Below are 25322 nucleotides of genomic sequence, written 5' to 3' on the forward strand. Positions count from 1 at the left end.
TTTTCCTTAAACTTGATAGAAAATATATGGCAAGACCTGAAAATGGTTCTCGAGCAATGTTCAACAACCAATTTGACAGAGCTTGAAGAATTTTGAAAGGAATAAACGGACCAAATGTTTCCCAATTCAGGTGAAGGAAAGCTCTTAGAGACTTACCCAGAAAGGTGACTAACATGCCAAAAGGTGACTAACATGTATTGACTCAGGGGGTTGAACATTTATCTAAGCAAGATATATTAGTGTATTATTTTCTACATATTGTTTTATTATTATATTTTTTTAATACAAAATACTATAATTTTTCTTCCACTGACAAAAGAAATGACAAATCAATTTGCATCCCACTTTGTAACAACAAAACGTGGAAAAAGCCAAACGGTGTAAACTTGCTGAAGGCGAAGCAAAGACAAGGACAACGTTAAATTGGAGGGAGAGAACCATTTAGACGCTTCGCATTGTTAAAACGAAGGACATTACCTTGCTTGTAAGTGCAAGACATTTGGGATCTAAATGAGAAGGTGTGAATAAATAAAAAGTATTCAGGAGTGCTGACCATTGGACACATACCTTGTTCTTGCTGCTGTTACACTCAGCTAGTAGCGTCCGACAACTCTTGTGAACATTCACTGCACAATCTGCAAAACAGAGAGAGAGAGGAGAAATTAGTCTAATTTTTCAATGGGTCAACTTTATTTTCAGTTACAAAACAATTCTAAAAATACATTTGAACAGCATTGGAGTTTTTATTTATTTATTTCACCGTTATTTAACCAGGTAGACAAGTTGAGAACAAGTTCTCATTTACAACTGAGACCTGGCCAAGATAAAGCAAAGCAGTTCCACAAACAACAACAGAGTTACACATGGAGTAAAACAAACATACAGTAGAAAAATAAGTCTATATACAACGTGAGCAAATGAGGTGAGATAAGGGAGGTAAAGGCAAAAAAAAGGCCATGGTGGCAAAGTAAATACAATATAGCAAGTAGAACACTGAAATGGTAGATTTGCAGTGGAAGAATGTGCAAAGTAGAGATAGAAATAATGGGGTGCAAAGGAGCTAAATAAATAAATAAATAAATAAATATAGTAGGGGGAGAGGTAGTTGTTTGGGCTAAATTATAGATGGACTATGTACAGGTGCAGTAATCTGTGAGCTGCTCTGACAGTTGGTGCTTAAAGATAGTGAGGGAGATAAGTGTTTCCAGTTTCAGAAATTTTTGTAGTACGTTCCAGTCATTGGCAGCAGAGAACTGGAAGGAGAGGCGGCCAACGGAAGAATTGGTTTTGGGGGTGACCAGAGAGATATCCCTGCTGGAGCGTGTGCTACAGGTGGGTACTGCTATGGTGACAAGCGAGCTGAGATAAGGGGGTACTTTACCTAGCAGGGTCTTGTAGATGACATGGAGCCAGTGGGTTTGGTGACGAGTATGAAGCGAGGGCCAACCAACGAGAGCATACAGGTCGCAGTGGTGGGTAGTATATGGGGCTTTGGTGACAAAACGGATGGCACTGTGATAGACTGCATCCAATTTATTGAGTAGGGTATTGGAGGCTATTTTGTAAATGACATCGCCGAAGTTGAGAATCAGTAGGATGGTCAGTTTTACAAGGGTATGTTTGGCAGCATGAGTGAAGGATGCTTTGTTGCGAAATAGGAAGTCAATTCTAGATTTAACTTTGGATTGGAGAAGTTTGATGTGAGTCTGGAAGGAGAGTTTACAGTCTAACCAGACACCTAGGTATTTCTAGTTGTCCACATAACATTGAGTACATTACAAAACATGCTAATTAATATTCTATTTTCCCCAAACTTAGAAATGTTTGCACATTTATTAAAACAAAAAAATATAAATACCTTATTTGCATAAATATTCAGACCCTTTGCTATGAGACTCAAAGAGGGGGAAAGTTGAGTTGGTTTTATGACTTAACAACCAGTCGTAAATGGTTTCTAACTCTCAGTATCCAAGATTGGAATGTCTGAGTGGTATAGAGAGATTCTTGCCCAAAGAACTTCAACATCGAAAAGTGGATAATGAAACAATACTCCTAACACATAAAGAATGTGGGAAATGGTCGGTGGGGATCCAAACAATGATTATGTTGTATCATTTGTGATACCATTAAAGACGTTATAAATGGAAACATCGTAACTTTAAGAGCTTTCACAATGTATATGTCAGAGTTACATCTAAATGTTGTAAAACGTGTATGATTAAATATGAAACTGTCGGAAGATAAAATGTGATTTTTGCCTTGTAAATGATAATTATTTTTCATGTAAAGTTTTACCCAGTCAGTAACCACGCCCACGTGAACATTATGCCAAAAGGATGGAACACCCCTATTTCCAGTGTGTTTATAAAAGGACTCCTAATGAAATGTACATTAGACCAGTACACGGACGGTAAGCCGTACATCACAAATTGTTTAAAACTACTAGACCAGAAAGCGTGGAGCTATGACTACACATGTAAAATAGTTCCTCTACCAGACCAGAAAATATTAAGACCCTCTAAAACTCAGAGAAGACTAGACATGCACCGCCTGCAGCTCTGCATGTAACGTAGTCTAGGACACTCAACCGAAGAAGAGAAAATAACAAACCAAACATTTCTCTATCAAACGACCATTGGAACGTCTGATGTATCCATTCTAAACAAACACTTCCAGAACAAAGGAAACCTACAACAACGACTAAGGAGATGGTGACCTCCGGTAGACAACCAGAGACTTACACAACCAGAGACTTTCTGTCTAACTATTCGTCACAGACGGATCGGGCGATTTCAACAGAGAGAGAGATGACAGACATACAAGCGTAAATATGTACATTGCAATTCTAAATCCGAATGAGCGGTTGTTAGGGTGCTAAATATCCACATAAACGATGAGCGTATAATTCAACTGTATGTACGATGGTTGAATTCCTTTGTCTCTCCTTCTCCCGCTCTCTTCCCCACCACTTTTCATTGTGTAACCAGCCGTCAAATCGGGTTAGTTCACTTCTCATTGCATTATGTAGTAATCAATGTATAATCTATCCTGTGTGTGTGTGTGTGTTGGTTTATGTAATTCTGTGCGATTATTTAGTTCGTAAATAAATAATTTTGCCAATTTGTGTATCGCTAAGTCATCATGTACGAGTGTTGGTGCAGATTTGACAGATTATGCGACATTCAGAATGAGACTGATACGAGGTAATAGTAATGAATGGAGGCCTAAGATGATATATTCTGATATCTGTGAGTTAATTCAGGAAACGGTAACTCGTTAAATAAACCTTTTCCGTGGTGCCCCAAGATTGCTAATGAGTTAATTGTTACATGATTCATTTAATCGTCGTATTAAACAGTTAATTGATTTGATGATCGCATTCATGAGTCACGTCACAACAGGCATTTATGGTAGAGTGGCCAGACAGAATCCACTCTTCAGTAAAAGGCACCTGAAAGACCGCTTGGAGTTTGCCAAAATGCACCTAAAGGACTCTCAGACCATGAGAAACAAGATTCTCTGGTCTGATGAAACCAAGATTGAACTATTTTGCATGAATGCCAAGCATCACATCTGGAGGAAAACTGGCACCATCCCTACATTGAAGTAAGGTGGTGGCAGCATCATGCTGTGGGGATGTTTTTCAGCGGCAGGGACTGGGAGACTAGTCAGGATCAAGGGAAAAAAATTTATGGAGCAAAGTACAGAGAGATCCTTGATGAAAACCTGCTCCAGAGTGCTCAGGACCTCAGACTGGGGTGAAGGTTCACCTTCCAACAGGACCACAACCCTAAGCGCACAACCAAGACAACGCAGGAGTGACTTCGGGACAAGTCTCTTGAGTGGCCCAACCAAAGCCCAGGCTTGAACCCGATCTAACATTTCTGGAGAGACCTGAAAATAGCTGTGCAGCAACGCTCCCCATCCAACCTGACAGAGCTTGAGAGGATCTGCAGAGAAGAATGGGAGAAACTCATCAAATCTGCTAAATCTGTGTCCAAAAATACACATTTCCGATTGTTATGAAAACTTGAAATCGGCCCTAATTAATCGGCCATTCCGATTAATCGGTCGACCTCTACTTTAAACAGCTTGGAAAATTCCAGAAAAAAAGACGTCATACCTTTCGAAGCTTCTGATAAGCTAACTGACATCATTTGAGTCAATTGGAGGTGTACCTGTGGAGGTATTTCAAGGTCTACCTTCAAACTCAGTGCCTCTTTGCTTGACATTTAATCAAATGTATTTATATAGCCCTTCGTACATCAGCTGATATCTCAAAGTGCTGTACAGAAACCCAGCCTAAAACCCCAAACAGCAAGCAATGCAGGTGTAGAAGCACGGTGGCTAGGAAAAACTCCCTAGAAAGGCCCAAACCTAGGAAGAAACCTAGAGAGGAACCATCATGGGAATGTCAAAAGAAATCAGCCAAAACCTCCCCAAAAAATTGTAGACCTCCACGAGTCTGGTTCATCCTTGGGAGCAATTTCCAAACGCCTGAAGGTACCACGTTCATCTGTACAAATAATTGTACGCAAGTATAAACACCATGGGACCACGCAGCCGTCATACCACTCAGGAAGGAGACGTGTTCTTTCTCCTAGAGATGAACATACTTTGGTACGAAAAGTGCAAATCAATCCCAGAACAAAAGCAAAGGACCTTGTGTAGATGTCCGATATCGACTTAACCTGAAAGGCCGCTCAGCAAGGAAGAAGCCACTGCTCCAAAACAGCCATAAAAAGCCAGACTACGGTTTACAACTGCACATGGGGACAAAGATTGTACTTTTTCGAGAAATGTCCTCTGGTCTGATGAAACAAAAATAGAACTGTTTGGCCATAATGACCATCGTTATGTTTGTAGGAAAAAGGGGGTGGCTTGCAAGCCGAAGAACACAATCCCAACCATGAAGCACAGGGGTGGCAGCATCATGTTGTGGGGGTGCTTTGCTGAGGAGGGACTGGTGCACTTCACAAAATAGATGGCATCATAAGGATGGACAATTATGTGGATATATTGAAGCAACATCTCAAGACATCAGTCAGGAAGTTAAAGTTGGTCGCAAATGTGTCTTCCAAATGGACAATGACCTCAAGCATACTTACAGAGTCGTGGCAAACTGGCTTAAGGATTACAAAGTCAAAGTATTGGAGTGGCCATCACAAAGCCCTGACCTCAATCCTATAGGAAATGTGAAGGGAAGAACCAAAAAAAGAGTGTACGAGCAAGGAGGCCTACAAACCTGACTCAGTTACACCAGTTCTGTCAGGAGGAATGGGCCAAAATTCACCCAACTTATTGTGGGAAGCTTGTGGAAGGCTACCCGAAACATTTGACCCAAGTTAAACAATTTAAAAGGCAATGCTACCAAATACTAATTGAGCGTATGTAAACTTCTGACCCACTGGGAATGTGATGAAATAAATAATTCTCTACTATTATTCTGACATTTCACATTCTTAAAATAATGTGGTGATCCTAAATTACCAAAGACAGGGCATTTTTACAAGGATTAAATGTCAGGAATTGTGAAAAACTGAGTTTAAATGTATTTGGCTAAGGTGTATGTAAACTTCCGACTTCAACTGTAAATGTGTAATGTCAGTTGTGGTGGGGATAAATGTATTATGTCAGGGTCAGGGTTCAGCTCGGGTCAGAGGTGACACATCAGGGTTCAGCTCGGTCTGTGTTTGGCAATAGCTGAGTGAGTACCAGGGTACTCAGCAGCTGAAAAGGCCTGCCAGACAGGGTTAGCAAGAATGATTCGGTAATGGTGTGGTGAGGGGCCGATAGTGAGCAAACACTGAACAGCCAGCCAGTCAGTCAGCCAGCCAGCGCACCAAGTCTGGAACCAACAGGACCCTGAACAGATTCTACCCCCAAGCCATAAGACTGCTAGACCAGACCGCTAGACCAGACCGCTAAACCAGACCGCTAGACCAGACCGCTAGACCAGACCGCTAGACCAGACCGCTAAACCAGACCGCTAAACCAGACCGCTAAACCAGACTGCTAAACCAGACTGCTAGACCAGACTGCTAGACCAGACTGCTAGACCAGACTGCTAAACCAGACTGCTAAACCAGACTGCTAAACGGCTACCCGGACTACCTGTATTGACCCTTTATTCTCCAACTCTCTTGCACTGCACACACTGACACCCCAACCCCAGACTGCTAGACCCCAACCCATACACAACCAGACTGACACCCCAACCCAGACTGCAAACCACTGACACCCCAACCATACACACCACACCCACTGACACCCCAACCCACACACACTGACACCCCAACCCACACACACCACACCCACACACACTGACACCCCAACCCACACACACCACACCCACACACACTGACACCCCAACCCACACACACCCACACACACTGACACCCCAACCCACACACACCCACACCCCACCCACACACTGACACCCCAACCCATACACACCACACCCACATACACTGACACCCCAACCCACACACACCACACCCACTGACACCCCAACCCACACACACTGACACCCCAACCCACACACACTGACACCCCAACACACACCACACACACTGACACCCCAACCCACACACACTGACACCCACACACACCACACCCACACACACTGACACCCCAACCCACACACACTGACACCCCAACCCACACCCACTACACCCACACTGACACCCCAACCCACCACACCCACACACACACACACACTGACACCCCAACCCACACACACACCACACCCACACACTGACACCCCAATCCACACACACCACACCCACACACTGACACCCCAACCCACACACACCACACCCACACACTGACACCTCAACCCACACACACCACACCCACTGACACCCCAACCCACACACACCACACCCACACACACCACAACCCACACACACCACACCCACTGACACCCCAACCCACACACACACCCCAACCCACACACACACACCCCAACACACACTGACACCCCAACCCACACATACTGACACCCCAACCCACACACACTGACACCCCAACCCACACATACTGACACCCCAACCCACACACACTGACACCCCAACCCACACACACCACACCCACACACTGACACCCCAACCCACACACACACACACTGACACCCCAAACCACACACACACCACACCCACACACACCACCCCAACCCACACACACCACACACACTGACACCCCAACCCACACACACCACACACACTGACACCCCAACCCACACACACCACACACACTGACACCCCAACCCACACACACACTGACACCCCAACCCACACACACTACACCCACACACACTGACACCCCAACCCACACACTGACACCCCAACCCACACACACCACACCCACTGACACCCCAACCCACACACACACACATACTGACACCCCAACCCCACACTGACACCCCAACCCACACACACTGACACCCCAACCCACACATACTGACACCCCAACCCACACACACTGACACCCCAACCCACACACACACCACACCCACACCCACTGACACCCCAACCCACACACACACACACTGACACCCCAAACCACACACACACCACACCCACACACACTGACACCCCAACCCACACACACCACACACACTGACACCCCAACCCACACACACACACACACTGACAACCCAACCCACACACCACACACACTGACACCCCAACCCACACACACACTGACACCCCAACCCACACACACTACACCCCACACACTGACACCCCAACCCACACACTGACACCCCAACCCCACACACCACACCCACTGACACCCCAACCCACCACACACACCCCAACACACACACACACCACCCACACACTGACACCCCAACCCACACACACCACACACACTGACACCCCAACCCACACACACTGACACCCCAACCCACACACACTGACACCCCAACCCACACACACCACACCCACACCCCACCCACTGACACCCCACACACACACCACACCCACTGACACCCCAACCCACCACACCCACACCACACCCACTGACACCCCAATCCACACACACCACACCCACTGACACCCCAACCCACACACACCACACCCACACACACTGACACCCCAACCCACACACACCACACCCACTGACACCCCAACCCCACACACACCACACCCACACCCCAACCCACACACACACCCCACCCACACACACACCACACCCACACCCCAACCCACACACACACCAACACACCCACTGACACCCCAACCCCACACACACCACACACACTGACACCCCAACCCCACCCTCTGACACCCCAACCTACACACACAGACACCCCAACCCACACACCACACCCACACACACTGACACCCCAACCCACACACACCACACCCACTGACACCCCAACCCACACACACCACACCCACCCCAACCCACACACCCACACACACTGACACCCCAACCCACACACACTGACACAACCCACACACACTGACACCCCAACCCCACACACTGACACCCCAACCACACACACTGACACCCCACACACCACACCCACACACTGACACCCCAACCCACACCACACCCACTGACACCCCAACCCACACCACATCCACACACACTGACACCCCAACCCACACACACCACACCCACACACACACACTGACACCCCAACCCACACACACACACTGACACCCCAACCCACACACACACCCACACCACACACACCACACCCACCCACACCACACCCACTGACACCCCAACCCCCACACCACACCCACTGACACCCCAACCCACACACACACCACACCCACTGACACCCCAACCCACACACCCCACCACACACACTGACACCCCAACCCACACACTGACACCCCAACCCACACACCACACACTGACACCCCAACCCACACACACACACACACACACACACCACACCCACTGACACCCCAACCCACACCCCAACACCCCAACCCACACACACACCACACCCACTGACACCCCAACCCACACACACTGACACCCCAACCCACACCAACCCCCACCACACCCACACACACTGACACCCCAACCCACACACACACACTGACACCCCAACCCACACACACCGACACCCCGACACCCCAACCCACACACACAGACACCCCAACCACTGACACCCCAACCCACACCACACCCACTGACACCCCAACCCACACACACCCCACCCACTGACACCCCAACCCACACACACCCACTCAGACACTCCCGTATATAGCCATGTTATTAACCTGCACATCGACACCACACCCAGCCATGTTATTACCCCTGCTAACCCGTATATAGCCATGTTATTACCCCACCCTGCACATCGACTGGGTACTGCTACTCCCCGTATATAGCCATGTTATTACCTCGTACCCCTGCACATCGACTGGGTACTGCTACTCCTTGTATATAGACATGTTATTACCTCGTACCCCTGCACATTGACTAGGTCCTGCTACTCCCTGTATATAGACATGTTATTACCTCGTACCCCTGCACATCGACTCAGTACTGCTACTCCCTGTATATAGCCATGTTATTACCTCGTACCCCTGCACATCGACTGGGTACTGCTACTCCCTGTATATAGACATGTTATTACCTCGTACCCCTGCACATCGACTCAGTACTGCTACTCCCTGTATATAGCCATGTTATTACCTCGTACCCCTGCACATCGACTCAGTACTGCTACTCCCTGTATATAGCCATGTTATTACCTCTTACCCCTGCACATCGACTCAGTACTGCTACTCCCTGTATATAGCCATGTTATTACCTCGTACCCCTGCACATCGACTGGGTACTGCTACTCCCTGTATATAGCCATGTTATTACCTCGTACCCCTGCACATCGACTCAGTACTGCTACTCCCTGTATATAGCCATGTTATTACCTCGTACCCCTGCACATCGACTGGGTATTGCTACTCCCTGTATATAGCCATGTTATTACCTCGTACCCCTGCACATCGACTGGGTATTGCTACTCCCTGTATATAGCCATGTTATTACCTCGTACCCCTGCACATCGACTCAGTACTGCTACTCCCTGTATATAGCCATGTTATTACCTCGTACCCCTGCACATCGACTCAGTACTGCTACTCCCTGTATATAGCCATGTTATTACCTCGTACCCCTGCACATCGACTGGGTATTGCTACTCCCTGTATATAGCCATGTTATTACCTCGTACCCCTGCACATCGACTGGGTACTGCTACTCCCTGTATATAGCCATGTTATTACCTCGTACCCCTGCACATCGACTCAGTACTGCTACTCCCTGTATATAGCCATGTTATTACCTCGTACCCCTGCACATCGACTCAGTACTGCTACTCCCTGTATATAGCCATGTTATTACCTCATACCCCTGCACATTGACTAGGTACTGGTACTCCCTGTATATAGCCATGTTATTACCTCGTACCCCTGCACATCGACTCAGTACTGCTACTCCCTGTATATAACCATGTTATTACCTCGTACCCCTGCACATTGACTAGGAACTGCTACTCCCCGTATATAGCCATGTTATTACCTCGTACCCCTGCACATCGACTAGGTACTGCTACTCCCCGTATATAGCCATGTTATTACCTCGTACCCCTGCACATCGACTAGGTACTGCTACTCCCCGTATATAGCCATGTTATTACCTCGTACCCCTGCACATTGACTGGGTACTGCTACTCCCCGTATATAGACATGTTATTACCTCGTACCCCTGCACATCGACTCAGTACTGCTACTCCCCGTATATAGACATGTTATTACCTCGTACCCCTGCACATCGACTCAGTACTGCTACTCCCCGTATATAGACATGTTATTACCTCGTACCCCTGCATATCGACTCAGTACTGCTACTCCCTGCATATAGACATGTTATTTTACTCGTTAGTTATTCACTGTTTATTTATTCCTCGTTTCACTATGTACTCTTTTGTTCATCTTCAAAGCTGTTATATATAACTTTTTGGGCAACTCAATCAAATTCACATAGAAATGTGTGTTATAGATCTGTCATTTTCATTGAACGGCAGTCAAAGAAGGGGTAGATCTCTTCTGTGCGTGTTATTTCAATGCTTCCTGTTCTTAAAGTTTCATTTTTGCATCTTTTACTTTTGGTTTTGTACACGAGCTTCCAACATCTGAAAACACCATATTTTTGGTTATGGAAAATATATTTCATAGCTGGTACAATGATACACTATAATTGCTTGTTTTGTGAAAAATTGAAATTAGGCAAACAATTTGAATTTCAGCAACCAGGAATTGGCGGATCAATTTCGGCATAGTGCATCTAACTCTGCATTGTTGGAAAAGGACCCGTAAGTAAATAAGCATTTCACTGTTAGTCTACACTTGAAATGTACAAAGCGAGAGACAAATAACATTGTATTTTATTTGATTCAGCCAGTCAGTCACCACACCCTCCCTTGCACCTGTTGGCTGGCCCAGCAGTGAACACAGGATAGCAACTGAGGGTGCAGCCAAGTGCATAGTGCTGCATACTTGACCGACAGTGCGAGCGATTAGTGTTTTGAGGACGGTTTGATTATAAAAAAATCTATATATTCTTTTTTTGGGGGGGGTGTTAAATGCACAATGCATTGTGGGTTGAATTCCAAAACACAGAAAACAATTAATAAAAGCCCCATGTTGGTAGTGACTGCCCATTACTGCTTATCACTTTAGACCATCATTTATTCACAGTACTTTATTTTCAAATAAATAAAAAAAAAACTATTTTAGTAGTTATTCAAAGTAAAAAAGGCATAATTTTATGACTGCTGAATACCAACTAGGCCATCAATGACTTAGATGATGTATTTTCAGGTAGAGGTAGTGTCATACTTTCCAGGTCCATACCCAAACAGTTCGAACTACTAATTTTGAAAATTACCCTCTCCAGAAATAAGTCTCTCACTGTTGCCGCCTGCTACCGGCCACCCTCAGCTCCCAGCTGTGCCCTGGACACCATTTGTGAATTGATCGCCCCCCATCTAGCTTCAGAGTTTGTTCTGTTAGGTGACCTAAACTGGGATATGCTTAACACCCCGGCAGTCCTACAATGTAAGCTAGATGCCCTCAATCTCACTCAAATCATCAAGGAACCCACCAGGTACAACCCTAACTCTGTAAACAAGGGCACCCTCATAGACGTCATCCTGACCAACTGGCCCTCCAAATACACCTCCGCTGTCTTCAACCAGGATCTCAGCGATCATTGCCTCATTGCCTGTATCCGCCACGGAGCCGCAGTCAAACGACCACCCCTCATCACTGTCAAACGCTCCCTAAAACACTTCTGTGAGCAGGCCTTTCTAATCGACCTGGCCCGGGTATCCTGGAAGGACATTGACCTCATTCAGTTGAGGATGCCTGGTCATTCTTTAAAAGTAACTTCCTCACCATTTTAGATAAGCATGCTCCGTTCAAAAAATGCAGAACCAAGAACAGATACAGCCCTTGGTTCACTCCAGACCTGACTGCCCTCGACCAGCACAAAAACATCCTGTGGCGGACTGCAATAGCATCGAATAGCCCCGTGATATGCAACTGTTCAGGGAAGTCAGGAACCAATACACGCAGTCAGTCAGGAAAGCTAAGGCCAGCTTCTTCAGGCAGAAGTTTGCATCCTGTAGCTCCAACTCCAAAAAGTTCTGGGACACTGTGAAGTCCATGGAGAACAAGAGTACCTCCTCCCAGCTGCCCACTGCACTGAGGCTAGGTAACACGGTCTCCACCGATAAATCCACGATTATCGAAAGCTTCAATAAGCACTTCTCAACGGCTGGCCATGCCTTCCGCCTGGCTACTCCAACCTCGGCCAACAGCTCCGCCCCCCGCAGCTCCTCGCCCAAGCCTCTCCAGGTTCTCCTTTACCCAAATCCAGATAGCAGATGTTCTGAAAGAGCTGCAAAACCTAGACCCGTACAAATCAGCTGGGCTTGACAATCTGGACCCTCTATTTCTGAAACTATCTGCCGCCATTTGCAACCCCTATTACCAGCCTGTTCAACCTCTCTTTCATATCGTCTGAGATCCCCAAGGATTTGCACGCAGTCATCCCCTCTTCAAAGGGGGAGACACCCTGGACCCAAACTGCTATAGACCTATATCCATCCTGCCCTGCCTATCTAAGGTCTTGAAAGCCAAGTCAACAAACAGGTCACTGACCATCTCGAATCCCACCGTACCTTCTCCGCTGTGCAATCTGGTTTCCGAGCCGGTCACGGGTGCACCTCAGCCACGCTCAAGGAACTAAACGATATCATAACCGCCATCGATAAAAGACAGTACTGTGCAGCCGTCTTCAACCTTGAAGGCTTTCGACTCTGTCAATCACCATATTCTTATCGGCAGACTCAATAGCCTCGGTTTCTCGGATGACTGCCTTGCCTGGTTCACCAATTACTTTGCAGACAGAGTTCAGTGTGTCAAATCGGAGGGCATGCTGTCCGGTCCTCTGGCAGTCTCTATGGGGTGCCACAGGGTTCAATTCTCGGGCCGACTCTTTTCTCTGTATATATCAATGATGTTGCTCTTGCTGCGGGCGATTCCCTGATCCACCTCTACGCAGACGACACCATTCTATATACTTTCGGCCCGTCATTGGACACTGTGCTATCTAACCTCAAACGAGCTTCAATGCCATACAGCACTCCTTCCGTGGCCTCCAACTGCTCTTAAACGCGAGTAAAACCAAATGCATGCTTTTCAACCGATCGCTGCCTGCACCCGCATGCCCGACTAGCATCACCACCCTGGATGGTTCCGACCTTGAATATGTGGACATCTATAAGTACCTAGGTGTCTGGCTAGACTGCAAACTCTCCTTCCAGACTCACATCAAACATCTCCAATCGAAAATCAAATCAAGAGTCGGCTTTCTATTCCGCAACAAAGCCTCCTTCACTTTACCCTAGTAAAACTGACTATCCTACCGATCCTCGATTTCGGCGATGTCATCTACAAAATGGCTTCCAACACTCTACTCAGCAAACTGGATGCAGTCTATCATAGTGCCATCCGTTTTGTCACCAAAGCACCTTATACCACCCACCACTGCGACTTGTATGCTCTAGTCGGCTGGCCCTGTTCGCCAGACCCACTGGCTCCAGGTCATCTACAAGTCCATGCTAGGTAAAGCTCCGCCTTATCTCAGTTCACTGGTCACGATGGCAACACCCAAGCACACGCTCCAGCAGGTGTATCTCACTGATCATCCCTAAAGCCAACACCTCATTTGGCCGCCTCTCGTTCCAGTACTCTGCTGCCTGTGACTGGAATGAACTGCAAAAATCGCTGAAGTTGGAGACTTTTATCTCCCTCACCAACTTCAAACATCAGCTATCCGAGCAGCTAACCGATCGCTGCAGCTGTACATAGTCTATTGGTAAATAGCCCACCCATTTTCACCTACCTCATCCCCATACTGTTTTTATACTGTTTTTTATTTTATTTATTTATTTACCTTTCTGCTCTTTTGCACACCAATATCTCTACCTGTACATGACCATCTGATCATTTATCACCCCAGTGTTAATCTGCAAAATTGTATTATTCGCCTACCTCATGCCTTTTGCACACATTGTATATAGACTGCCCATTTTTTTTTCTACTGTGTTATTGACTTGTTAATTGCTTACTCCATGTGTAACTCTGTGTTGTCTGTTCACACTGCTATGCTTTATCTTGGCCAGGTCGCAGTTGCAAATGAGAACTTGTTCTCAACTAGCCTACCTGGTTAAATAAAGGTGAAATAAAAAAATAAATAAAAGAGATGCCTCGCGAAGCAACTGCTCTGTATCCCTCTATCATGCGTTCTTCTCTCTTACGTAGTAGGTGTAAAAGAAACAAACAGACAAGTAGGTGCACAATGGTTTATGGTCATTGTAGTTAAATACCACGTTTTCTGCTCTAAACTATGTAGAATATTGGCCTGTTGGAAACTACAACATCGCATAGTTCGGGCTTGATCGGATTTCTCGCTACAGAAACTGTGCAATATGCGCATTGAGCTCACAGAAGAAAAGAAAAAAATTAAATGGAATTCAAATAATTGAACGTACATTGGTCAATTAGTTGTTTAAAAAAACAACCAAAAGGTCAATTAATCACTCAGCACTAATGACCAACTGACTTAATGGTGTGTACAGAAACACAGCCCTCTTGAGACAGGAGCCACCGGCTGAAACGGTCATTGTAGAATAGTGTAAATTGACAATTATTCATGAAGACAAGTCATTAAAAATAAAATTAGCATCATTAAAATAATATAACTGTCATTAACCACTTTAATACATATATATATATATTTTTATATTTATATTTATTTAAGTTTTACATGTTTAAGTCAACAAACTTTACCCAAAAGCACCAAAGTTAAAGCCTGGTTCACGTCAAACAGACAATATAAAGAGACCAAACTACCCAGTTTTAGAAGGTTGTGTTATTGAAGGAACAGCTGACTGAAGACAGCTTGGCATTCAGACAAAGGGGAGGGTGAGTCTGTTTCCACGGTAACATGGACTCTTCACAACGTGATGAAACTTTGTTTGTTTCAGCGAGGTATTGTAACAAAGGAGTATCATAAAATACATGCCCCCAATGTCTTACCAAAACAGGCCACGCTGGCAAACCAACGCAGGAGACGGAGGAAAAAAATATCGCTTTTTTTTTTTTAACCAAATGTTTGCTATTCAAACAATTATAAAACGGTGACCGTGGTCACTTGGTTGACATTCTAAATTGACCCACCACAACGAGAGAGGTGGAGGCAACAGGCAGCAAGCTAGCAGACACTCCTCAATATAAGCCTGCCCTGAAGAATGCAAGGCCTTGTGTTATCTTTATTAAGGGAGAAACCGCCACACAGATTGCGATAGTGAAGGGATTTCTTATGAAAGTTATTTAGTTTTCCCTGGAAGAGGATCCTTACTAGTAGTAATACATCATGTTTAATAAAGCACAAGGACTAGACATATTTGTCAGTTTGGTATTTACTGTTAGTTTTATTTGTAGCACAGGAGTCAATTGAACTTTCTGGCATGAAGATAGATAGGGGAGGGGCTAGGGATGGGAAGCCAAGCTTCTCACCTGATAGTACAGCCTCACCCAAATGTAACCAATTAACACCATCAAGTGTGTGTGTGTGTGTGTGTATGTGTGTGTATATATGTGTATATGTATATATATATAATAATGTATTCACACTGACATCTTAAACAATCTACCCACAGCAGCACTCCAATTTTCTAACATACGTCAGGTCCTGCAGTCGTCGTACAGACGGCTGTTGGAATGATTTGACTCATAAATGTTACAAAATGACACATCTAATACCGACTGAGAGAAACCACTTCCGTGTGCTACGGCGTCTACTTCTGCTGCACTGCTGACAACCGTCTGTGCACCTGACCTAGGTCTAGGCTAATTCAGTTATCCCAGGACAGAAGCCTCAGCACTAAAGATCACATACGACATCGTTAGCCAAACATGTTTCAAAACAGTTTTTGTTTCTTAGCCTAATATTGCTCCAATGAATCAAAACAAGTTCATATTCCACAACACAGAAAACTATTCTTTCCATAATATATTGTCCATCTGCAGCTTTCTAAAATATGCCAACCTACTGAATAGGAACTTGGTGAGAGGAAGCTGGTCTGCCCTGACTGAGTAGCATAGCCTGTTCAGTGCACCTGACTCATCCCTGGGTAGAGGCAGGGTTGAAGGGTGGGTAGAGGCAGGGTTGAAGGGTGGGTAGAGGCAGGGTTGAAGGGTGGGTAGAGGCAGGGTTGAAGGGTGGGTAGAGGCAGGGTAGGAGGGTGGTCAGTCAGGCGTGGAGAAGCAGTGTCCTAACAGGGGTAGACTCAGAGGCACTGGGGTGAGCTGTTATACACTGGCAGACCTGCCAAGCACAATTATTACCATGTGACCCCCGACCCAGTGAGCTCAGAGAACTGAGAGAGGTTGGTGGGAAATGTGACCACCTAGTCCAGACCTGGGCTTATGTACTGCAGTGTTTGAAGAAATGGGACAAGGAACCATCCATGTTTCACTCCCAAATGAAGCATGCCAAATATAGATGATATACTTAGGCTGTAGTGCATTCGTTTGAGATAACGTTACTGATGTACTTATGAAATAGTGCATTTGTTTGAGATTTTGATCTAAGAAAGTTACAATGCAGTTTAGCAGTGATTTTCAGACGGGATATATTTAAAAAATAACAGGCAAAAATATAAACAAACCATGAGGGACAAGCCTGCATATTGTAGAGATAACTAGATGATTGACTTTCTAGTAAAAACAGATACTAGATAACGTTAGTAGTAAACTTAGCTCGTTCACCTGTTGCAAGAGGATATCAAATCACATATCTTAAAGATAGCTAGCTAAGATAGTTATACGTTGTAACGAACAGTAGCAAATTATAGCCAATTGGTGTTCAATCTAACGTTAGCTACAGTCCTATAGAACATAAACAAGCTAACTAGCTTAGTTGGCATACTTAGCTCGCTAAGTTAGCTACTGTAATTAGCTCTTAACTTGGATATCAAGCTACCTAGCTAAGCCAACGTATTTAAATACAGCATTGGAATACGGTACGCATTTCAGGTCTGCAGGTAGCTAGCTACTAAAACATCTCTACGTGTATTTTGTCTCTGAACTCTGTACCTTTATCAGTTAGTTAGCTATCTAGCTGGCCTATAGATGGCTAATTTACCGGTCAACTACCTTAGCATACTGGTTAGCTAACTACTGTAGCATCTAAGTAGATCTCTGCAACAAGTGAGAGAGAGAGAAAAAAGAAAAACGGCGCATCCACCTGTTTTGTTCGAGAGCTTACCGTGAAAGAAAAAACACAAGTCTGTGATCTAATTCAAAAGATATCGGTATGGCGTGTAAAATCAGTATATTCCCACTGTTTTCTCCGTCCAGCTCGGCTTCCCTCTACACTCTCCAACAAGCAAGAATTATGGGAACAATCCCTGGTCTACAAACGACGCATTCCACAGGCTGATTCTAGGCTGATTATCCTAGGCTTGGGTTCAGAATTAAAGGGACACTCACTTCTTTTCTCACGCCAATAAGTAGGCCATTAATGATGGTTGTTTATTTTTCCTGCATTTGTTAAACATTTGGAGGAGGTTGGAGTTGAATTCATTTGGCTTGTAGTGTTTTAGAAGATTCCAACTAAAAACAAATATGTAATATCTTTACTCAAATGCAAGTCATGCCACAGTATGTCTTTCTGTCCTGTGTTTATGTGTGTGTGTGTGTGTGTGTGTGTATGCCTGGCTGCCTGCTTGCATGTGTGTGAGTGTGTTTTGCACTGCCGCCTGCTGCCTGTCTGTCACTGGTTAGTGTTGAATCATAAGGCAGCTCAGTCCTAAGCATCCTGATTATTTGATGCCTTGTGAGATATCAGTATGATTTGTTTCATGCTTAATAAGCCAACTAAAGTAAACAGTGATTCATAATATTCCCCAGCAGTCTTGTCCTGCTGTCCGATTTATGCCTGTTTTTAGGTGATCGCGGGCTTTGTCGCTCTACTCAGGTCTGTAAACACTTCAAGCCCTTTAAGAGTTTAATTTAGGAGAATGTACTACAGTAGACTATATACTGTAGCTATATATTATGTCTCCTAGACCTAGACAATGAACTGAACGAAAGAGACCAGGCAGTAGTTTCCTCATTCCAGAGTGAAAATATAGTATAATATGAAATGGACACTGAGACTACAAGTTCCCCATGCAGTTTAAAAATGAAAAAGCCATGAGTGAGAGAGTTTGATAATGTTTACCCATGTGTTTACAGTCACACTGTTTTCCAGAGGATTCCCCTCCCAACTCATCACTGCAGACCATGTGTGTGAAGAGAAGGGTCTGTGAATTCCATGAACACGAGATGAGACATTAACGTATACAAAAAAAAGGACGGACCCAAATGTCGTTCTATCCAGTAGCTGGGCAGTTGATACTATAAGTGATGTGTGGCTTGAGGACCTACCTACAGTTTCAAACAATGGCGTTTGAACTTGAGCTAATAATTCTATGGTAAGAGGGAAGGGGACACACACAGTGTGTGTGTGGTAAGAGGGAAGGGGACACACACAGTGTGTGTGTGGTAAGAGGGAAGGGGACACACACAGTGTGTGTGTGGTAAGAGGGAAGGGGACACACACAGTGTGTGTGTGGTAAGAGGGAAGGGGACACACACAGTGTGTGTGTGTTAAGAGGAAGGGACACACACAGTGTGTGTGTGTGTTAAGAGGGAAGGGGACACACACAGTGTGTGTGTGGTAAGAGGGAAGGGGACACACACAGTGTGTGTGTGTTAAGAGGGAAGGGGACACACACAGTGTGTGTGTGTTAAGAGGGAAGGGGACACACACAGTGTGTGTGGTAAGAGGGAAGGGGACACACACAGTGTGTGTGTGTTAAGAGGTTAACACGTTTTGTCTCAACTCCTTCAATATAATAATAACAAATGGCAACAAAGCAGCACGTAAACAAACATCGTCTGTAAACAAACATCCTCCCTTATTTGCAGCCAGGGGAGTTCTACTTCAACCGCAGCTCAATTACATTCGGAAAAACAGAGAGAGAGTATATTTTGGTTTAAAGATTAAATCAGTGACTGACATACCTTTCCCTGTGGGTTCTGTCCTTGTTATTCCAAGAGGTTAGGATTTTGTCTCAGGCCATTACTTGGGCCACCCAAACGTAAAGAGCATGCGGTTGGGTGAAATAGTGAGAATAAGTGTCTGTGGGTGACACAGTATTCCACTGGGTCCCAGGGCAAGTCATTCAATAAGAAGCCCCTCTGCTCTGTTTGGTGTTAATATCTCAGTCATCCTTTTCCCTTAACGGCTATACTGTTGTATCCGTATATCCATGTCAACGTCCAAAGAAAAGGCTGTTATGTGGGAGTGATTTAAAAACAACATTTAAAACCACCTCCCTCATACACTGGTATTAGACCCTTGTTCTACTCCTCTCCTGTCTGCGTGTGTTTAGTGTTGCGTTGCCCTATCATCTGCTGACACTGCCTCACCCCACAACAAAGACAGGGCTACTTCATCATCAGGCTACATAATGGAGTGATTTCAGTGCCAACAGAAATTGTATTTGAATTGAATATTAAGTCTATGCAGTTTCAAATCATGAAATATATCATATCTTTTTAATTATGGAATTCAAAATACAGTTTCAGTTGGCACTGAAATCACTCCCTGTATTAATAGATCTTATCGTCTGGACTGCTACCGCACAGGTGTGAGGAAAGAGTGTCAGAGGGAGAAGCCCCATTGGTGCTGAAATCACTCCCTGTGTTAATACATCTTATCGTCTGGACTGCTACCGCACAGGGGTGAGGAAAGAGTGTCAGAGGGAGAAGCCCCATTGGTGGTGAAATCACTCCCTGTGTTAATACATCTTATCGTCTGGACTGCTACCGCACAGGGGTGAGGAAAGAGTGTCAGAGGGAGAAGCCCCATTGGTGTTGAAATCACTCCCTGTGTTAATACATCTTATCGTCTGGACTGCTACCGCACAGGGGTGAGGAAAGAGTGTCAGAGGGAGAAGCCCCATTGGTGCTGAAATCACTCCCTGTGTTAATACATCTTATCGTCTGGACTGCTACCGCACAGGGGTGAGGAAAGAGTGTCAGAGAGAGAAGCCCCATTGGTGCTGAAATCACTCCCTGTGTTAATACATCTTATCGTCTGGACTGCTACCGCACAGGGGTGAGGAAAGAGTGTCAGAGGGAGAAGCCCCATTGGTGTTGAAATCACTCCCTGTGTTAATACATCTTATCGTCTGGACTGCTACCGCACAGGGGTGAGGAAAGAGTGTCAGAGGGAGAAGCCCCATTGGTGTTGAAATCACTCCCTGTGTTAATACATCTTATCGTCTGGACTGCTACCGCACAGGGGTGAGGAAAGAGTGTCAGAGGGAGAAGCCCCATTGGTGCTGAAATCACTCCCTGTGTTAATACATCTTATCGTCTGGACTGCTACCGCACAGGGGTGAGGAAAGAGTGTCAGAGGGAGAAGCCCCATTGGTGTTGAAATCACTCCCTGTGTTAATACATCTTATCGTCTGGACTGCTACCGCACAGGGGTGAGGAAAGAGTGTCAGAGGGAGAAGCCCCATTGGTGCTGAAACATTTTGTACTTCTATTGTAGCTGTAAACATTATCTGGTAGCGGAAATTTATCTTACTGACGGTACAGAACATTCCATGCATTTACTCAGAAAGTACATGGGGAAATAGCAATTACACAGTAATGGAGGTATGAATTACGTGTTCATTTCTTTGGTAGTTACCAGTTCTGTAGAATTCTACAAAGTTAAGTGCCATAAAAGTGCCATTGTTACCAGATACTTTCCTAGTGGGCCTAAATATCATGTTAACAGTTGAAACAGTCACTTAAAAAAAAAAAAAAAAGGTATTGACTACAATGTCTTGTTTTGCCTTTGCACCGGTTTGATGTTCTCAGTGTTTACAGCAAAACTTGGGAGGACAGGTACTGTGAAGACCAAACAGACAGAATGGCGTGCACATGACCTGACAGTTCAAGTAAATGTATTTGTTCTGGATTCACTCCAACTGTCCATGTAACCAGTTCAAGGTTCTGTGTGACAGACATGGTTGTTACTATCTGGCCAAGTTGCAAAGTCAGAAGCCCCGCCTAGTTCTACAATTCCTCTTTTTAAAATCGTATTTTAAACCTAACCTTAACCACACTGCTAACCCTATGTCTTACCTTAACCATAAAATGAGACCAAAAAGCATATTTTAGCTTTCATACATTTGTTTTGTTGATGTAGCCTATTTTGACTTTGCAGCTTGGCCATCTATGTCCTTCCTCCATTACACAAGCACATGCTATCAACAGGAAGTGAAACGAAACACTTGCATAGTTGTCTAAGAAAGGAGCAGAGGAGTGTGTTGATTATAAGTCATGAACAGAGAGTAGTAGGTTCCACTGGACACAAACTTTGGACCCATAAATAAAAAATTAAAAAACGAGTCTCATTGAATTTGGGTAAAAAAAGGAAGATAGGTATGTCGGTATAGAATGTGGAAAAAACGTTGATTGTTTCCAGTGGGGAAAGTGCCCAGTGGGAAAAGTGTGTGAGGTACACTTGAAGAGTGTGTGAAGGCCGAGTGTACACTATGTTAGAGTGTGTTAGTTAGTGTCTTACTCACTCAGGCACTGCAGACCATGCTTTTTCTGCAGGGCCTTACTGCACAGTGAGCAGGTGGCACAGCTGGAGAAGGAGCCTGGCACCAAATTATGCCCACTGCTACTACTGTGATGCAGTTTCTCTTTCTCTTTGAGTTCCCTCTCCTTCCCCTTCTGCTGCTCTTTCTCTCGGTTCTTACCCTGCTGGGGGAACGAAAGAGAAACAGGGAGAAAATAATGTCACCTTTCATCTTTGACACTGTACTTTTAATACTGTACTGTGGTGATTTGTTTTTTAATACAACATAAGAAGTGACTGTATCAAGGGGTAATATAACAGGACAACATGGCTGACTCAGAAGATTAGGATGAAAAGAGACATTCGGTTCCCACACACTAAAATGATGACATTAGGATGTAAATAAACAATGAACAAAACATCACTGACTGTAATGTTGCCTAACAACCCGAGGATTTGATCCTTATATTGACTTTTTTTGTTTTTTTACTTTTATTTAAATAGGCAAGTCAGTTAAGAACAAATTCTTATTTTCAACGACAGCCTAGGAACAGTGGGTTAACTGCCTGTTCAGGGGCAGCTCGGGGGTTTGAACTTGCAACCTTGCGGTTACTAGTCCAACGCTCTAACCACTAGGCTACCCTGCCGCCCCAGGTATGTTGACAGCAACGTATCCTAGCTAAAAAGGCAATGTGGGCAATGTAACAAACATGGAACAGTAACAGACTAGTTATTCCCAAGTTATCAAAAACGTTGCTCAATGCTCACACAGCTACTACTTATCATGCAAGCTCACACCACACCCTAACCAGTTGTTTATATGTTGAGTGTGTGTGTGTATATACACAGTACTAATATGTTGAGTGTGTGTGTGTGTATATACACAGTACTAATATGTTGAGTGTGTGTGTGTGTGTATATACAGTACATCATGTGTTGTTTTGGTTCACCTTGTCTTTGTTGAATGAGCCAGTCATTCTGCTCCTAAGCGAGCTCAGGGTGCGCTTCACTTTGGTCCCCTTTTCCACTTTCTCTGTTCGGTCCTCCTCTTCCTCATTTCTACCAAGTAGAAGACAAATGACTGATGGCAGACGTGACCCAAGTGATCAATTAAATGACAAACTAATATGAAATTAATTTTCAGACTGAAAGAAGAAATGTCAACCTCCATAAACGTGTAAACTAAAATGATTGTGAAATCCTCTGGCCATGGACGACTTACTCGTTGGAGAGAAATTCATACCAGGTGACACTACTTCCAGTCTCCTTCCCCTCTGGCCTTGTGGTCCTCTGCCTGGCTCTGTGGAGGAGAAGACATCGGTTGGACAGTTACTCCGGTTCAATAACACAGCGCTTTACTATTGAGATAAACATTGAGCATAATAATACTAGGCGACTACAGCCTGTGGTCACTCTTCATCCAGGCAGATGAATGTCATTCTCAGGTAAGTTCACAAACAGAGGAAAAGCTCTAATCAGGTGGCCATGCAGTTAAAGTGGCAGGGTGGCCTAGTGGTTAGAGCGTTGGACTAGTAAGCGGAAGGTTGCAAGTTCAAACACCCCAGCTGACAAGGTACAGATCTGGCGTTCTGCCCCTGAACAGGCAGTTAAACCCACCGTTCTTAGGCCGTCATTGAAAATAAGAATTTGTTCTTAACTGACTTGCCTAGTAAAATAACGGTATTTTTTTTTTTTTAAAGTTAAAAACCAAAATACATCTTCATCAAAAACTGTGTCGCTGTACAGAACCAAGGCTGTCGCTATGCAGAACCAAGGCTGTCGCTGTGCAGAACCAAGGCTGTCGCTGTGCAGAACCAAGGCTGTCGCTGTGCAGAACCAAGGCTGTCGCTGTGCAGAACCAAGACTGTCGTTGTGCAGAACCAAGACTGTCGCTGTACAGAACCAAGACTGTCGCTATGCAGAACCAAGGCTGTCGCTATGCAGAACCAAGACTGTCGCTATGCAGAACCAAGGCTGTCGCTATGCAGAACCAAGGCTGTCGCTGTGCAGAACCAAGACTGTCGCTGTGCAGAACCAAGACTGTTGCTATGCAGAACCAAGGCTGTCGCTGTGCAGAACCAAGGCTGTCGCTGTGCAGAACCAAGACTGTCGCTATGCAGAACCAAGGCTGTCGCTGTGCAGAACCAAGGCTGTCGCTGTGCAGAACCAAGGCTGTCGCTGTACAGAACCAAGGCTGTCGCTGTGCAGAACCAAGACTGTCGCTGTACAGAACCAAGGTTGTCGCTGTACAGAACCAAGACTGTCACCCACCCAGAGTAACCTAGCATAAGCGCATGCTAATTCCACACCATTGAGTCAGCCTTTTCACACATACGCAAACAAACACTGCAAAGGCCAGTGGTTTCCCCATGCTTCTATCCAGCCCTGCTCTGCTAGGCTGTAGGATTCGATGGGATGGGGGTGCATCAGGGCCAGCCCTGCTCTGCTAGGCTATAGGATTCGATGGAATGGGGGTGCATCAGGGCCAAGCAGGCCTCTTTGGTCTGTTTACTTACCCGTGGTACTGCTTGAGCTCTTGCAGAACTTTTTGTATCATCAGCCTAAGACAAACAAGACACTGAGACTGACAATGGGTCTGGGCCTGGGGGTAGTGAGCGCTGAGTGTCAGACTGAAGGGATGTGTGATTTAGAGACACACACACACACACACACATACACACACACACGCACACACATCTGCACGCATGCCTTCCCTCACACACACAGAGCATACACAAACACACACACACACAAACATACACACACAGACGCGAAGGGGCCATCTAAGGAGCTGGGAGAGAGAGGACTGGAGGAGGAACAGTCTGAAGACATACGACATGGAGCAGAGATGTCAAAACGGGAACAGGGAAAGCCCTGTAGACTCTGTGGGAGTTGGCTGCACTGAAGAAGAGGAGGGGTGGAATGCAGTACACAAACATACCTTTCAAAAAGGGATTTGTATGTAAGTTAATCCAGCAATGTTTCATGTAAATTACTCTACCTAAAAATAAGTACACAATGTCAATGCCGAAGGAAACAAAAGTTTACAGAGGTGTTGGTCTGAGCCAAGGAGAGAGAGAGAGGGA

At 45.3% G+C, this 25322-nt stretch overlaps 1 protein-coding gene across 5 annotated transcripts in view; it reads right to left on the reverse strand.

The window, feature by feature from the left end:
* The window catches only part of arhgef18b (rho/rac guanine nucleotide exchange factor (GEF) 18b), a 123982-nt gene that overhangs the window by 79070 nt on the left and 19590 nt on the right, over window positions 1–25322 (reverse strand). Inside the window, exons 7-11 of one of the 5 annotated variants that reach the window (XM_065009297.1) lie at window positions 24753–24797; window positions 23459–23536; window positions 23187–23295; window positions 22241–22421; window positions 568–635 (exon numbers count right to left, since the gene is read on the reverse strand). In XM_065009297.1, the coding sequence (XP_064865369.1) occupies window positions 568–635; window positions 22241–22421; window positions 23187–23295; window positions 23459–23536; window positions 24753–24797 (481 nt within the window). Of the gene's footprint in view, window positions 1–567; window positions 636–17871; window positions 17888–22240; window positions 22422–23186; window positions 23296–23458; window positions 23537–24752; window positions 24798–25322 lie in introns of those variants that run through there. The other 4 variants (XM_065009294.1, XM_065009296.1, XM_065009295.1 and 1 more) reach the window with 4 other exon arrangements.

The sequence above is a fragment of the Oncorhynchus nerka genome, linkage group LG24 (assembly GCF_034236695.1).
Source record: "Oncorhynchus nerka isolate Pitt River linkage group LG24, Oner_Uvic_2.0, whole genome shotgun sequence".
Taxonomy (NCBI): Eukaryota; Metazoa; Chordata; class Actinopteri; order Salmoniformes; family Salmonidae; genus Oncorhynchus; species Oncorhynchus nerka.